The sequence below is a fragment of the Serinus canaria genome, chromosome 2 (assembly GCF_022539315.1).
Source record: "Serinus canaria isolate serCan28SL12 chromosome 2, serCan2020, whole genome shotgun sequence".
Classification (NCBI taxonomy): Eukaryota; Metazoa; Chordata; class Aves; order Passeriformes; family Fringillidae; genus Serinus; species Serinus canaria.
The window spans coordinates 52,989,186-53,004,891 of record NC_066315.1 but is presented as its reverse complement, the minus strand read 5'-3'; the positions used below and the strand labels follow the sequence as shown (position 1 = coordinate 53,004,891).

Here is a 15,706-nt window from a genome sequence, read left to right as displayed (position 1 = left end):
CCTCTCCAGCGCTATAGCTACGAAGCCGCTGGAGATGTTGCCGGTGAGTCAGGTGATTTGGAAGACGCCCATTCTGCAGCGGGATCCTGGGATCTATGAAGGTGGTAGCACGGCTGTTGTGGTCAACGAAGAAAGACTGAAACACAAAGGAACAATGGTTTCTTTAATAAGAAGACTGACGACCCTGAGATGGTATCGCAGGAACGCAGCAGGAAAACCACTGGCAACTGTATGTGGGAAATACCTTGGATAAGTATAGTCCATGGAAGGCACCTGCAAACAACAGGACTGGCCTACTCAAAGCTAGAACAGCTCTTAGAAAATATCTGAAGCTGTGTAGACCAAATCATGTGCAATGGCCATGATATAAACAAGACAGGAGAGAATAACAGTATTGGGAAACACTGCTTTAACCTATTTGGTGGATCCAGAGGTCAGTCAGCAAAGCTTCATTCGAGGTAGAGACACTGAGACAAATTTTGCAGGCACAACAGATCTACTCTGGCTCAAACTTTGTTGTCAGTCCAATGCTACCTTGCCTTGGTACAATATTCTAAAGAAAGCTAGAAATGCTTTGAAACTTTGACGCTTTTTCCCTGCTTCTAAAATAGCTCTCCGTGCTGCTTGTGTTGTTTACACAAAACCTTCACTGATTTTGAGTCAAGAAGGAAGGAACTTTTAATAATCATGTAGTCTGATGTGCTGTGTTAAACAACTGATTAGTTTTGTTGGCACTCTTACCTTGCCCTGCTGGTCAGTTTTTATCTCCCAGCCACGAGGAAGCTCCAGTCGGGTATCAGCAAACATGTTGATAAAATTTACTAGGTCTCTGTTGTGCTGATACCGCTCAAAATTACGAGCATCTCTACGAATCTTCAAAATCATGTGCTTCAAGCAGGTACTGTTGGTGAAGACTCGATAGGCACTCTATGAGATGGATAACAGAAGGGAAGAAACCCAGTTTTGATGTCAAAACATATCTGGTTATTTCATGGGCCACGTGCCCAAAGAACTGAAACAAGTCCTGTTAGAATTGAGAAACACTTCCATCTCTGTGTTTTGATTTCAATGACAACTTTACATGCATATGCAGAATTAAGAAATACAATCTGGAAAGTGAAACATCCCACACATTATGCACAGTTAGCTTGTAAGAACTGTCTTTTTAATGCACTTCAAAATTGGTTAGCTGAAACATCACACACTCAAGGTGCATGTATTTGACCCTTTCATTGCTTTTATTGGTTGACAGAAATACTGCTTTTGTGCCTCAACAGTGCCAGAGAGATGCAAAGACACCTGTGAACATCTATTTTTGCTTTAATTGTAATCAAGATGTGCATGAGAGGACTCATGAACTTATGAAGACCCCAGGGCAGATGTGGGGGCAGATGTGATTCCTCCATATGAGCTTGCTACCTTTTTAATGGTGACTATACAGCCACAGGACAGGAACAGACACTTTTTAATTGTCTATTTTTGGAAGATGTGAATTGTTTCTTGGAATGGAGTACTGTTTCTGTGATGACTACAAAGCTTGTAGATGACGTAGAAGCTCTCAGATGGAGACACTTCCATGAGTCCAATGAATGCCACCCCTCAGGCAGCGAGTTGTATCTCACAATGGGCATTAAATACACCTCTAGGGGAGTGTGGCCTGAAGCAGCTCAAGGGAGTGAACTGATCAGATTGCAGAAGAGGGGCCCAGTGAATTGTATTTCTTGTTCAATGTGTGTTGTTCAGTGTGTTCAATGATAGAGCATCACAAAACAATAATTGTGCTAACAACACACAGGCCCATTCACGGGCTACTCTTTGAATCCTTCACTTCAGGGAAAAAGCTCCTTAAGAAAGAGTAGGAAACTTCACAAAAATATCCTAAACCTTTTACTAGAGAGAAAATGAGTGTCTTGGTTTGCTGGTCAGCCCAAAGGATTGATTACTCATTAGAGAAATAAAGATCACTGGAAGACTCCTGTCTTAAGTAAAGTGAGCTCCAGTGTGCAGACCTGGAATATGTCCAGAGAATCTGACCGAGCAGCTTTGAATTCTCATTTTTTATGTGTGTTTAGTGCATTTTAACCACTGTAATTCAATAAAACATCTACAGGTATAATCTTTATTATGTAAGGATTTATTGTGGTGACACCAATGAAAATGCTCCCTGTAGCACAAGGTCCCTAATTATGGAAAGGGTTGGTAAATGTTATGAAATCACAGAGATATGATCTCTGCCCTGAAGATATGACCTGCTTATAACCCAGGAAAGCTTCATGGTCACAGATTTTTAAGATCCCAGCCTACTACACAACAAAAGTTGTATTTTGATCTAATGCATGGTCAATGACTGCCTTGAATATCTCTAAGCTGCACTAGGGAAACAAAAAGTGCAATGTAGTTTTATCTCTTCATGGAAATAAAATATCTGAAAAATGAGAGCTTTTCCCTTTTAAATTCTCACTGCTGGAAAATATTTTCCAATCCCAACTTCAGTGGCATAATTAACAGCTTGAAATTTTAATAGGGGCTTGTGGCTAAAATATTACACTCATGTTAAGGCAAAAGTTATGTGGGCCATTATTCCTGTACAAGTGGTATCTGTATGACCATTTGACAGATGTTTTAATATATTATTCTGGTCCTCACATTAGAGACAAGTTTTTAAGATAAAACTGGAGGCCTCTTTCTGCTTTTTTTTAGTTTCAGTGACTAATAAAATTGGAATTTAGCCTCCCGTGAGCTGTTCTTTACACAGCTATGGAATCAGTTGCTCATTTTTCCAACAACCATGATGGTCAAAAATTACATTGCTCCCAGCTATAAATCATCATATATTACCCTGCTAATGGAAGAAATTATCTGCACTCCACGACCTAGTTCAGGGAATGTCAGATGAGTTAATACATCCCTTCCTTGTCAGGATCTCATGGGTGATAATCTCTGGCAGATGCTTGGAGATGGACGGCTGGCTTCAATCCACCAAGTGCCACAGCCCAAACCTGATGTCTGCAGTTTGCTAAAAGGCTTTGCTGAGGCAACTCTCAGTGTTTTACCTTCTCTTCCTTTTGAAAAGGAAGGTCATTGCTACCCAGAAATGGATGACTTCCCAAATAGAAGTCATGTTTAGATGCCTTGTTGAACTAAACTCCAGACATGGCAAACTAGGACTGCATCTCTTTGAGGGACTGCCCTGTCTGCTTCCTCCTGATACTACATTTTCTCCACTCCTCTCCAGGCTTGCAAGAAAATGTGTGGTTTTACTGCACTAATGGAAAAAAAAAAGTTATTTGAATTTTGAAAATTTGTTTTTATTTGTGCTTTTTCCAAAATAGCTACACTGGCACAAGTCAGTATTTCTTTCACTCAGTTTTGCCTGCCCCCACTTTGGGAATGCAAATTGCAAGAGGTAATTTTTTTCCCTCTTTTACCCTTGGTGGTATCTGAGTAACACTTGGTGGTATCTGAGTAAGATTTCTCAGGATGTTGGATCAAAAGACAATAACTTCACTGCCTGCAGCAACAGACAACAGAATCAACCAAGCTGCAACCAAGGGTTTCTGCTTGTTCTGGGAGGATAACATTAATGAGCTTCTCTGTACCATGGACACTGCATGTGAAGCAGAATCCCAGCAAGAGCCCCTTTGGAGCAGCCTGGCTGTAGTGTCCCCAACCTGGTCTGGTGCACAGAAAGGACAACTGAGCCCCAAGTCACACAATTCAGATTCACTGTGCACTCTCCCTGCAGGTCTGGGATGCAGCACTAGGATTTAAAAATCAGTAGGTGTGAGAGAGCAAATCATAGTTACTCACATAGTTTGCATGCAGCACAGTGAAGAACTCGGGATTGGTGATGAACTTCACAGCTGGAGACTGCAGCAACAAGGTAATTTTTTGAGAATTCACAGGAGAAAGGGAACCTTCCCTCCTAATCTCTGAAGAAAAAAAACACAAGCCACAGAATCTTATTAATGTAGTGGAAAGCACTACATTAATTTATTCTATTAGTTATCTTTTCAGAAGCAGAAGTGATGATATAAAAAAAGCCACCACATGCCCAATGCACCTACCTTGGCATTCCCAAGACAAGCAAACTGATGGATGTCCTTATGCTCAGTGATGCAGTGTGTACCACAGCAGTGCAGGAGCTGGATGGTTTCCTGAACTGTAGTTTATGAAACTCTGTGTCAAGTCTGCTGCTGTCCCCAAGTATAATGTGACCACAGCAGTTTTCACCAGCTGATGGTTTGGTTCAGTCGCCCAAGTCCATTCTGGTTTCCCTTGCAGCTGATTTTAGAGAAATCTGATCTCCCAATCCAGCATTACCCTTTACTTTAATTGCACTGTTTTGGACAAGTCCAAGGTTTTGGGGACTTGTATGGTAAAGAAAACAAAACCAGACACAATTGCATTATTTTTAATCTGTATCAATTAATGAAGCTCAGGAGCAGAACTGAGCACTGAGAATGTAACTCTGTAGAAGTAGAAACTCCTGATGCTCTTTGGCTACCAGAAAAATTCTTCCTACCATTGAATTATGGCTATGGTGTTCTGGTATTTTCAAATAAAACCACATTTTATTTGCAGTCCAAGAAAACTGGATGCAGATGTCATCAACAGAATAAATTAAATTTCAATTTTTTTTTTCTTATCAGTTATAACTTCTTTTTTCTTGTTGCTGCACACATCATATTATTTTATACATTTAATATTGCAGACTGGATCAGTTTCTGGAGTTAGATTGATTTATACTGACTTAGAACCTGGATCAATGTGCCTTAATTGTATTCCCTCTGACATTTTTCATTTAAATGAAAAGACAAATAATGAATGTATAATTCTGCAGCTTTTTCTTTCCCTAATGTGTTTACACCATCATTGACCTTCTAATTCTTGGAATTTTATACAATCTTGATGTTTTTTTCCAAAAGCAAAGCAATTATCTATAGCAAAAACCATTTCCTAATAACTTATGGTAACATTTATCACACTGATTAGCTCTTTGGGTTTAAAACAAAAGAGTGCATGTTAAATAATAAACCAAACAAGATACTTAGTGGTGGCAACTTCTATTAAATTACTTTTTATTGTCTATGATACTAAATGATTATACATGTAACAAGTAATGGCTATATTACTTATAAATACTAATAATTCAATGTGTACCTCATTTTCACTTCCCTAACTTAGAGAACTGGGATCTCCTTATAAGATCCACTGTAGGCAGAAGTCCCTCTTTAATTGCAATACAAAAGATGGCAGGGAAATTGAGCATCAAATGTTAAACATCCTTGGCCAAAATTGATTTTCAAGCTAAAAAAACCTAATGGATCAAAACAAGCAAAATTGAATAGTTTTCTAAACTTGTTAAAAAATTTTATTATTTCTCTATGTATTTTTTCCTATTCAACATGGAAAACTAAGAAAATTCAAGTAGACACTGTGCTGGTTCCTTCCCATGACCAATCCTATTTATGGAGGGATGGCAAAAGGATAGCAAGAAGTTGGATTTACTCACGGCAGACAATACAGAACACAAAGTTTGGTGGAGGTAAGAGTGATCCAAAGGAAGACAACTGGTCAATAATTTTGCTGGTGTTAACAAAGCAGGGAGTTATTTTTGCACAGTCTCAAGTTGCGTAGTGGGCACTAGACTGATTGCTGATACTTCCTACTTGAAACAAACACTTAAGACTCTGGTTTCCCAAATGTTATGAGAAAAAAATTTTGGTAGGAGCGTGATTACCATCAAAAGAGTAGAAGAGACCCCTGCCATCCCATCCTGCCTTGGGTACACATTTTCCTCTTCTGCTTTGTAGTGACCCTCACTCTCGTCTCCTTATCTAACAAACCAGATGAAAGGTCCAATCTGGCTGTAAATGACAAGGACAAGAAGCCAGGCTATTTTTAAGGCAGTTCAGTTCTCCACTCTGGTATGGGGTCCTGCCACATAAATTAGTGGTGAGCAAAAAGACAGCTGTGCCTTCTTTGGTGACAGCCCACACTTAGGTCAGCTCAAAGCTATCACAAAAGCACACTTCTAAAAACCACAAGTTTTAAATACATGATGCCAGGGCCACTGCAGGTGCAATCACATGGGCAAATGTGGCAGTGCAGAAGTCAAGCCTAGAGAAAAAAAACTGTAAATGCCCCAAACTAAAAATCACATGGCCACAAAAATAAGACAGCACTATTTTTGTAACTACTAGTGAATAGTATTCACCTAGTAGTTGCAAAATGCTTCTTTTAGTTTCAAAGGGCCCTTTACTAAGGCAAAAATGCTTTGTCTGTCTTAGTAGCTGTTAAAGAACTGAAACTGTTGTATCCAGCATTGTGCTGGTAGCTTCATATCTAAAAACTGTATCTTCAGGTCTTTTTTTTTTTTTTAATTAACTTAAATTTTCAACCTGATATAATAAAATTCCAGTCTTCCCTGAAAATGCAGATTTCCCCAGAACTGAATGGCACTGAACATGCCACTCAGAAACTTTGAAGATGCCCCATACCTGGGCTAGGCTGGGAAGGCTCTGCCTCAGAGTCACTTCCTCCTCCAGTGGGAACTCTCTCCACCCTGTTGTTTACCACAGCATCGTCTTCAGTCCTCTCTGTTGCAATGGTTCTCTGGATGTTTTGGTACCTAGATACATTCAAAAAAACAAACAACAAGACTTAGTTAACAGAGCTGCTTGCTGTTGTTTTCTGCTTTAACAATCAGCACTGTTTCTGAATGATTCCAATATTTTTATCTCCTGGGTACAACAGAGCAAGAGCACTGCTGACTCTTCTCTTGCAGCTGCTCACACTTGGGCCAACCTGTACTCTGCTAACTTGGCATTTTTCAGTGACTAACAAATACCTACAGAGGGTGCCAAGTCAACAATACTCAAACTTTAAACACATATTTAGGCTACTTCGAAGCTTCTCTTTAAAATATCTGGACACCTGAAACCCAAAACTAGAGGTGGATCATGGTTCCTCCTCTCATTTAGCCTTGTGGAAGCATAACCAATGAAGTAAGGACCAACCCTGTGATGTGCTGGGCAACCTTCAGTCTCTCTTATTAAACTATTGGATGTGCATCCTGAACCCTGAAAATAAATCATCTTTACTTGATGAAGAACAAATAGCCTGGAGTGTTTTGAATTCACATTACAGAAATCAAATTCTCCTTAATTTGTTCACTCATCGTGACAGATAAATTGGTGAACATGTTTTCTTTGGTTCTACTGGCAAATTATGAACACGTCTTATGTGTATTATAAATGCATTTTATACAGAAAGAGAGAAGGAAAGAAAAAGAAAGCATAAGGAGAAAGAAAGAACTAGAAAGAGAAAGAAAAGCAAAGCAAGAAAACAGACTCTCTTAATTATTTTAATTAGCTTTTATTCCATCCCGCTATTTTTAAGCCTTCTTTCTTCACAGCATTTTCGTGTGTATTTGAAACAGGATGGCTTTGCTGCCTGTTTTTAATCTGATCCAGCATTTTTTGTCTTGAATTTTTCTGACTTACACTCTTTGCTTTCCTCAGCTCAAGCGCTGACTTACAGATTTTTACTTACTTTCTATCTATTTGTTAAGGCACACTTTTTTCCAAATTAGAAGTTAGCCATGAGTAAGTTCCTCAGAGTGACATAGGATCATTAAAGACAAGAGTTAGGGGTTGGCTTTTTGATATCTCAAAAGACAATCTCCAGTAGCTCACTGCAAGCCAATCTAGAGCGAAAGGGCTGGAGAAAATTAAGAAAAAACAATTAAAGTTTTAATAGATTTATACTAAACTTTCACAATGCTATGTGTCCCCCTCCAGTGTTCAAAGTAATTTAAAGCTACATTTAGTGCATATTTTGATAGTTTCACAAGACGTCCATCTTTACAAGAAAATTCTGATAGCAGGTTTTGCAACAGCATGAATTTACTGCAGTTTTAAACCCTCTGTTTTAGACCTTAATTTTGCAGCTTTATTCACTTCACTGCAGGCAACTGAATGAACTTTCCATTCCACTACTGCGGGAGTTTTACAACACCCACATGCAATAGAAAGGAAAGGAAAAACCAAGCACAAAATCCCCCAAGTTCACATAATCAAGGGATATAAGCACACATATAGAAAACCCCTGTACCTTCAATTTAATTAGATGGTAGAAAATCCCCACTGGCAAACCTCAAAGAGCAACAGCAGCTGTATGCCAACAAAAGGCTATGCATTTCTTTTGCATTTCAATACTATAAAATCATCTTAAATAAATAGGCAAAAATGCCAAAGTAATTGGAGAAAACATTGGAAGTGCAGAAGTTATGGGAATAAATGCCTCTGGAAATTTCAGTCTCCTTTCAAAGTGATTTGTCAAAGAAATGGAGCTTAAGAAATACCATGCTGTGGCTGCCTAACCATGATGGTTGTAGTTTCTTATGTTGATTATTATCTTTCAAACTAATGCAAAGACAGGTCTAGACATACATATGCTGCAAAGTATCCTTTCAAGAGAGCTTGAACAACAAGGGCTGTTATCTGCTTGACCAAAAAGTAAGCAAGTCAGGTAGTGCTCCAGAAAATGAGCAAGAGCCTTTAAAATTAGAAGCATGGATGTTTCTTTGGTGTTTGCCCAACACCTGGATTCCAGTTTTGCATTCCCTGTATTCTCAAGTGGCTCATACAGCTAAAGGGAAGCTTGGAGTACAGAAGGAAAGCAGGACTAGGTTTAATCACAGCTATGGGGTTTTTTTCAAGCTGAATTTCCAAAGCTTTGTGGTTTTGGCTGGGCTGGAAATACCAAGCTTCCTTGTAATATTTTGGTCTTTCCATTCCCTTACAAAAATTAAACCAGGAAGCCAAAAAAAAAAAAAGTAAATTTGTTTAAAAGAAAAGTCACTGAGCTTTTTCAAACTGTGGAGTGATGTTGAGTCCAAATTTTGTTTGAGGTTAGAGCAAAAGTTCAGGCTGCTGCTAATTCTATCAGCAAGGTCTATTTTTGCTGTTGCCTCACCTAAAATGGTTCTCAGGTGTGTTTGCTGAAAAACATTTCAAATCATTAGAGTTTGAAACACAACAAAACAGAATTCTGAAATGAGGGCTTAAAACAAAGTCCAATCCTCCAGAGTGTTGATAATAATTATGAAAAGTAGCTATCCTGACATTCCTGAAATGTGGAGACATGAAATACCTGAAATTAGATTTAGGACTAGAATAACTTTAAAAATTATAACAGCCAGGTTAAAACTACAAAAATTACTTGCCACTGGGCAAATACTCAGGATATTCAGTATGAATCCCTTTTATTTAGTATCATAGGAAAAGTTCACAGGTAACAATAGGAGATCTTTGTATTCAACTTCTCAAATCAATAGAGCTCCTTGGCAGAGAGGAGAGAATCACCAGCTTTTTTCCTTAGTCCCAAGAAGCCATGACATTTCATGTTTAATAAACTGCAAAGTCTCCAATGGAACTTGCATAGGTAGAGATTTGCCACTGCTGAAACTCCATACTTCTCCCTTTGTAACTGGATATATGAATACTAAAAACTGAGAGATCCAAAGAATATCAATCTCATTAAGTTTCAATTCCCAACCCAAACCAGTGATAATCAAATAATACCCAAGACAGACAGACAGCCTACATGAAAGCACTGAATAATATGAGGGAAGGAGGTCACAAAGACAATGCCTACGTTTCAGTTTCTGCTGTGATAGCTGGTTTAATGACTAACCTGCTTTAACTAACAGAATAGCAAATCACTCTTATAAGCATTTATTCCTTTCATGGTTGTTCCGCACTTCCATGAGTTTAATCTCATTAAAAAAAAAAAGGAACTTCACAACAGATTTCTGGATTCTGTGGCAGATAACTTTCTTAAGTGGTAACCAAATAGTCTGAACTCTGACATGACTAAAATCCCTCTTTAAGACCAATGCTAAATGGTAGAGAAGTAATGAAAATCCCTTAAAAGAATCTACATTAAACATTCACTTTCTTAAGGGTTTTTTTGGTTTTTTTTTTTTTTTTTTATATTAACATGGCAGCTCGAGGCTTTATGAGCAAACCTATAATGAGAACAAATACCGAGCAGGTTCTCTCATTTCTGCAAGACATAAAAGATGCTATGAAATACTACTCAAAATAATGCATTTTGGTAAAAAAGGATTATTCTTCAAGAGCGTTTTGATGGTGTCAGTTTAAGTTGGCCCAGTTCTCTCAGACTGCTTCATTCAGGGCACAGCAGCCCACAAATTATTTAAAATACTCTGAAAAAAGCACTTTTAAACTTTCCATTTTTCTCTCAGCTGCAGATCTTTCGCTTAGCACAGAAGAAAAGGCCAAAAAACTTTTGTGGCATTTTACATGCTATAATTAAAATATAATTTCAGTCTTGCTTATCCTTTTCTAGAAATGGCGTCATTATAGTAAGCAGGGAATTAAAAAAAACCCCAAACCCTCTTTTTAAGCAAAAATGGAAGATTTTCACCAACTGTTTATTTTTTTCTTTCCTTTTAAATTCAGTCTAAAAAGCAAGCATGAGAAGAAAATGATAAACAAACCTATGTGTGGACTAGTCAAACAAAGCTAAAATAGAAATGACGTTAAGAGGTATCTCAGCCAGCTCAGAATGAACTGACAGATTTACAGGGCCCAATGCAACACTAAGCAGACCTGTCTACCTCTAGAAATGTGCACGGTCCTATGAGAGCAGGGCTCTGCCCGGGAAAAGGAGACAGACCTTTCAGCAGGCCTAATTAGCTGGGTAGAAACGCCACATGGAGACGGCAGCAATTCCAGTCAGGTCCCAAAAAGCTTTGCAGAACAGCACTAGGTGCTGACCCATCAATAGCACTGCTACAGTGAAGCAGCAAAAGTGACTCCATGCTTTGGAGGAACACCCCCTCCCCTTCTAGTGCCAACGCTCACCGGCGGTTCAGCTGCTCCATTTGCTGGATGGAGCCAGACCTGTGGATCCCATCTGGCGTTGCCGCGGCTGTGGGCCGCTGCCATGTGGTGGTGCGGTTGACATGGTCCACGTAGAACACTCTCCCATGGCTGTCTATCCGAGCTTCCCAATCTAGGGTTGGAACAAAAGGAAGGGGTGATGCTGTCAGTGGGATGTCTTCCAGAAAACCTGCGTGTGGGAGGTATATACAGACACACACACATACACAGACAGGGTATACACACACAGGAGATACTATATATACAGATATATAGCCTACATGCAATACATACCATGTGTATATATTCAAAGTACACATTCAAGTGTGTGTATCTATTATTTGCTTGTCTATATATACATATATGCAGAATATGCATATACAGAAACATTTCGTACACAGCACACAGGTAAGCCATGGAGTTCACTACCACAGCATATGAAAAACTAGCGACACATAGGGGCTACATTTTTAAAAGGATGAAGTAATTTTTCAATTAGTGATACTGCTTGGCTGGATTCACTGCAGGTCAGAGTAGCCACAAAGAACTGACCCTTACAAGAAGATTACATCTGAACTAATATGGCAAATCCCATTTTTTCTTTTTTGTTATGTTTCAGAACAAACATGCTTCATTTCTCTTCCTTTTGCTAAGTGGCTTTAAAGGACAGCATACAGCAGTTAAAGGCTTCACTGAAAACTGATCACAGACTGATCTTTGGATGTACCTTAGAAATCTCTCTAAACAGAGAATTGCTCTCATGAATGCAAACTAGATTGAAAGTTTGCAGAATAATATTGAGCCTTCTATCATTATTGTGTCCTGCTACTGTTATTGTTCTCCCATGACTGAAAACTGAAAATTATTTGGTATATGATGGCTTGTGGAAAATGGTGATGTTGATAAAAAAATAGAGTTTGTAACAGAAGAAATTCAGAAGTGACTTAGCTAGCAAAGCCACATATCAAACTGGTTGGAATGCATAGAGAAGTGGAATAAATTAGGCTTGCTAGTTTCATATTTCCACATGACCCATCAGCTGATGACACATCTATGTAAATACATGCACATACTTTCTACACGAGTTTAGATGCAAACCTCACTTGCATTCGCACACAAATCCACATATGGTGATTACCTTTGAGGGCAAATACTTCCTCATATTCCCATATTCTTAATATGATACCATCTTCCCTGACGAGTTCACTCCTCCTATGGTTTTCTATGATCAAATTCAGGATCATCTGAATTTCATACTTTATGTATTTCATTTCCTATTCTCGAAGAGCAGGATGGAAATTGCACCTTTTCCTACTATATTTGGAAACCTATCCTTCATGATTGGTTCCCATCCTTTGATTGCTGGCCCCAACTAAACCTACTTCCCATATTTGATCCCAGACAAGTGTAGGCTATCTGAAGACCATTGCTAGCTGCCCCTGACAGCTGAATCCCACAGACCTTAAAAGATGGGTGCTGGGAGTCCTTGGAGAAATTTTCTGTAAGACTCCAGGACAAGAAGAGCCATAAACACATGCACTGCTTCTTTCAAAGCTATCAGAGTCCTTAAAGACACAAACCCTATAGTCACACCATGGGCACACATGCAGCATCTCTCACTGTGAAAATCACTACATTATTTAAGGAGAGGACTCTCTCTTCCTCCTCCAGGTAAAGTTTCCCAAGGATGTGGTAGCTGTTTCAAGAACAAGATCACAGCTTTGTGAAAACCATGTCTAGAACATAAGACAATGAAAAAAGCACATCAAGTACAGCATATGCACATTGAGGTAAATCAGACTGACACATAAGGCAGGTCGAAGGCCAGAGACTTGCTGAGCATGCTGGCACTGGTGGCAGGTGTACCACTGTGGGTGGGAAATGGCCCTTCTGGAGTCATGCATTATCTGCGGTATCCTCAAGGAAATAACCTTGAACAGATCAAAGATGATCCAGCTCAACATCATGAAGATCTTAATTTTGCTTGTTGTTTTCTGGCAAAGAATGAATCCTAGCCCTCACTCTACACTACTGCTGTACCTCGTAACAAGTTAAGAATGACATAAGTCGACAGAGAATTAGAAGCTTGTAGGCAGTGCCGTAGAACCACACTCTAGACAGCTTACAGAAGACACCAATTGGTCATATTGGTCTAAAGCCTGCTGATGGACACTTAGCAAGAATAAATATTATTACACAGCCAACTAAGATTACATAGTTACACAGCCAACCAAGGTTTTATAATGGATCCCTGTGCAGCCGGAGATCTACAGGCTATTTTGCACTAATTAAATACAACCTAAAGTTCCTAAGCTTCTAAGCATGATATTTGGAAACTCAGGAGTAAGGAAGCTTGTCCAGAACTTGGAGATCACAGGGAAAACATCAGGTCAGAGTGGATTATGACTTCAGGAAGGCTATCTCTTGTTGGATGTGTCAGACATACAGCAACAGTATGTACACACATGAACTACAACTGTCAGTGAGGGTTGCTTTATTCGCTGCTTCACGGGTATGTCCACCTGAAACCATGGGCTGACACTGGCATGCTAAAATATTATAAACTGTGTGTCTCATGCTCCTCGCAATAGCATTTCTAGTCAGATGAGTAACTCTTCTTTTGGCTACCTGGGAAGGCTGTCAGAAGGTGATGGGTACAACTTTTGTTGTAGGCAGGTAGCAGGCGCACTTCCTACCTTCCCATAAGACAGCCTGTAAGTCACACTAGTCACCGAAGCTCCCTGAATACGATACCAGATTTATGGACAGATGGATGGATACCTGCACAGTGAGACAAACAGACTGACAGGTGAACAGACAGGCAGAATTCTGCTTCCAAGCTGTGCTCAAGTCCCTTCATGCTGCTTCAGGGGCAAAGGTGATGTAGGAAGCAGCCAGATTTCCTCAGGGTCTTTTGTTAAGTTTTCCAGGTAAAGTAAGACTGTGACTAACCTCTATCTAATCTTCACAGTAAGAGCATGCTAAAGCATGGGCTAGGGATGTGAGAGTACTGGTTCTGTTCTCCAGTGATCTCCCTCCATCAGCCAAGTCATATTTCCTAGCAGCCTCTGAAACTGCTCTGATTATATCAGAAGATGCAACTTTTTCTGGCAGGACCTTGAGGGTAAAGAAAATACACTGTCTTTTCTTCTCCAAGCTCAGCCACACCTTTGGCAAAGTGCAGCTCTGAACTGGGCACATGTATTTTGCTTGGCTTCAGTTCAGTAGGGTTTCCAAACACAGGCATAATAAGGGGTGACTGGTAATGCCGTCATGAGGCCGTGCAAACACCTCAAATCTTCTGTTAATCTCGTATCAGACTGAGCCTTCAGACCGGTCATTATGAAACTCCTACATAAATAATGAATCTGTTCTCTTCATTTTCCCAAATAAAACTGTCTGAAAATAAATTTCCTCTTTGAGACCAGCTGTTGTGGGGTTATGATGAAATCAAGCTATTCAGAAAACTATTCAAAAGAGCAAGAAGACTGGTCAGAAGATTCTCCATGACCTAAATAAAATCAGTCAACACTGAACTCACTGCACTGGCAGATTATCTTCACCTCTACTTATAGATGGAAGCCAACACTGCACATGAGAAGTAAGCCAGCTTTGATCATATAACTTGGGTTTAAAATATAAAGTTTTTTCCTTTCACATGATTGAAGACCTATTTATCTAGGATTAGGAGTTACTAAAGGCACTGAGATAGTGATACTGAATTTAAGGAGAAGAAAGATTTCTAGATTTTCATTTTGAAATTACAGTAAAACTCTCCAAGGAGAGTTTTTGGAAATCAGTTTCCAAAGTGAGACTATTCAATTCCACTTTTTCCCCACTCAAAGTTAACTTAGTACATCTATTCCTATTAATATCAATATATTTAAGCCCAAAGCGTCAGCCTTTACTGTAAAAATGGTGTTATATGCTAATGCTGAAACAAAATCCTGCACATGGATATCACTTCTGTACTTTATCATCACATATTGCATTTCATGTCCTTGTACCCTGTTGTGAAAACACTTGAGAAAACCAATGGTAGAAATGCCTTTTGAGAATAACTTACAAGAAAGAGGAAAAATGTATTCAATTGGTGCTGGAAGAACATGGAATAGATTTACAGTATATTCTGTTTACCTGAGCTGGAGTTGGTGTGCTATCATTAAGTCATCTATTAGGGAATGTGCCTGATCCACAAAGTGTTGTGGTAAGAGTGGGAGGAAGAGAAATATTTCCCTGTTACAGAGGTAACCGTTCCCATTTCATCATTCACTGGCAAGCCACAGTGGGACTCTAAAAAGACTTTATTGGGCTAAAGGCATTTGAATCATTCATGCTACTGTGCGGCTGACGCCAGCATCGGGGCTATTTTCAGCTCAGGGAATACTGACAGCATGGTTGGCAAATGATGAATTATTTGTCAAGGGCACCATAGGCCAAATAAGTGTGTTCCTGTCTTGGGCTTTGAAGAAAATAGAGCGCTTTGTTTGTGCGCCTGGTTGTTTTTGTGAGGCACTGCACATTTCAGGCTGGGAAATCCTGCGCTCAGTTGAAAGGTGATCGGCCGCACGTTGCAGGGCACAGAGTGCGCTCTGCTGGGCACCGAACGCCAGTGCAAGAAGCAGGGTAATCCTCTGGGAATCCATAAAGGAAAGGCTACAGAGCCAAGTAAAAACAATTCCAGCAGTTGCTTTGGAGTTAAAAATCCCGTATTATCAGGCTGCTAATCTATCAGACTATTCAAAACCCTCTCACTTGTATTCAATGCAAGTGTGGACTCCGCTACAGTG

The 15,706-nt window shown here is 39.5% G+C and overlaps 1 protein-coding gene across 4 annotated transcripts in view; it reads right to left on the bottom strand.

The window, feature by feature from the left end:
* The window catches only part of HECW1 (HECT, C2 and WW domain containing E3 ubiquitin protein ligase 1), a 250,514-nt gene that overhangs the window by 46,393 nt on the left and 188,415 nt on the right, over positions 1 to 15,706 (bottom strand). For all 4 annotated transcript variants that reach the window (XM_030237185.2, XM_050971192.1, XM_030237191.2 and 1 more), the window contains exons 11-15: positions 10,899 to 11,049; positions 6,504 to 6,634; positions 3,811 to 3,932; positions 742 to 927; positions 2 to 136 (exon numbers count right to left, since the gene is read on the bottom strand). In XM_030237185.2, coding sequence (XP_030093045.1) covers positions 2 to 136; positions 742 to 927; positions 3,811 to 3,932; positions 6,504 to 6,634; positions 10,899 to 11,049 — 725 coding nt within the window. The remainder of the gene's footprint in view (position 1; positions 137 to 741; positions 928 to 3,810; positions 3,933 to 6,503; positions 6,635 to 10,898; positions 11,050 to 15,706) is intronic.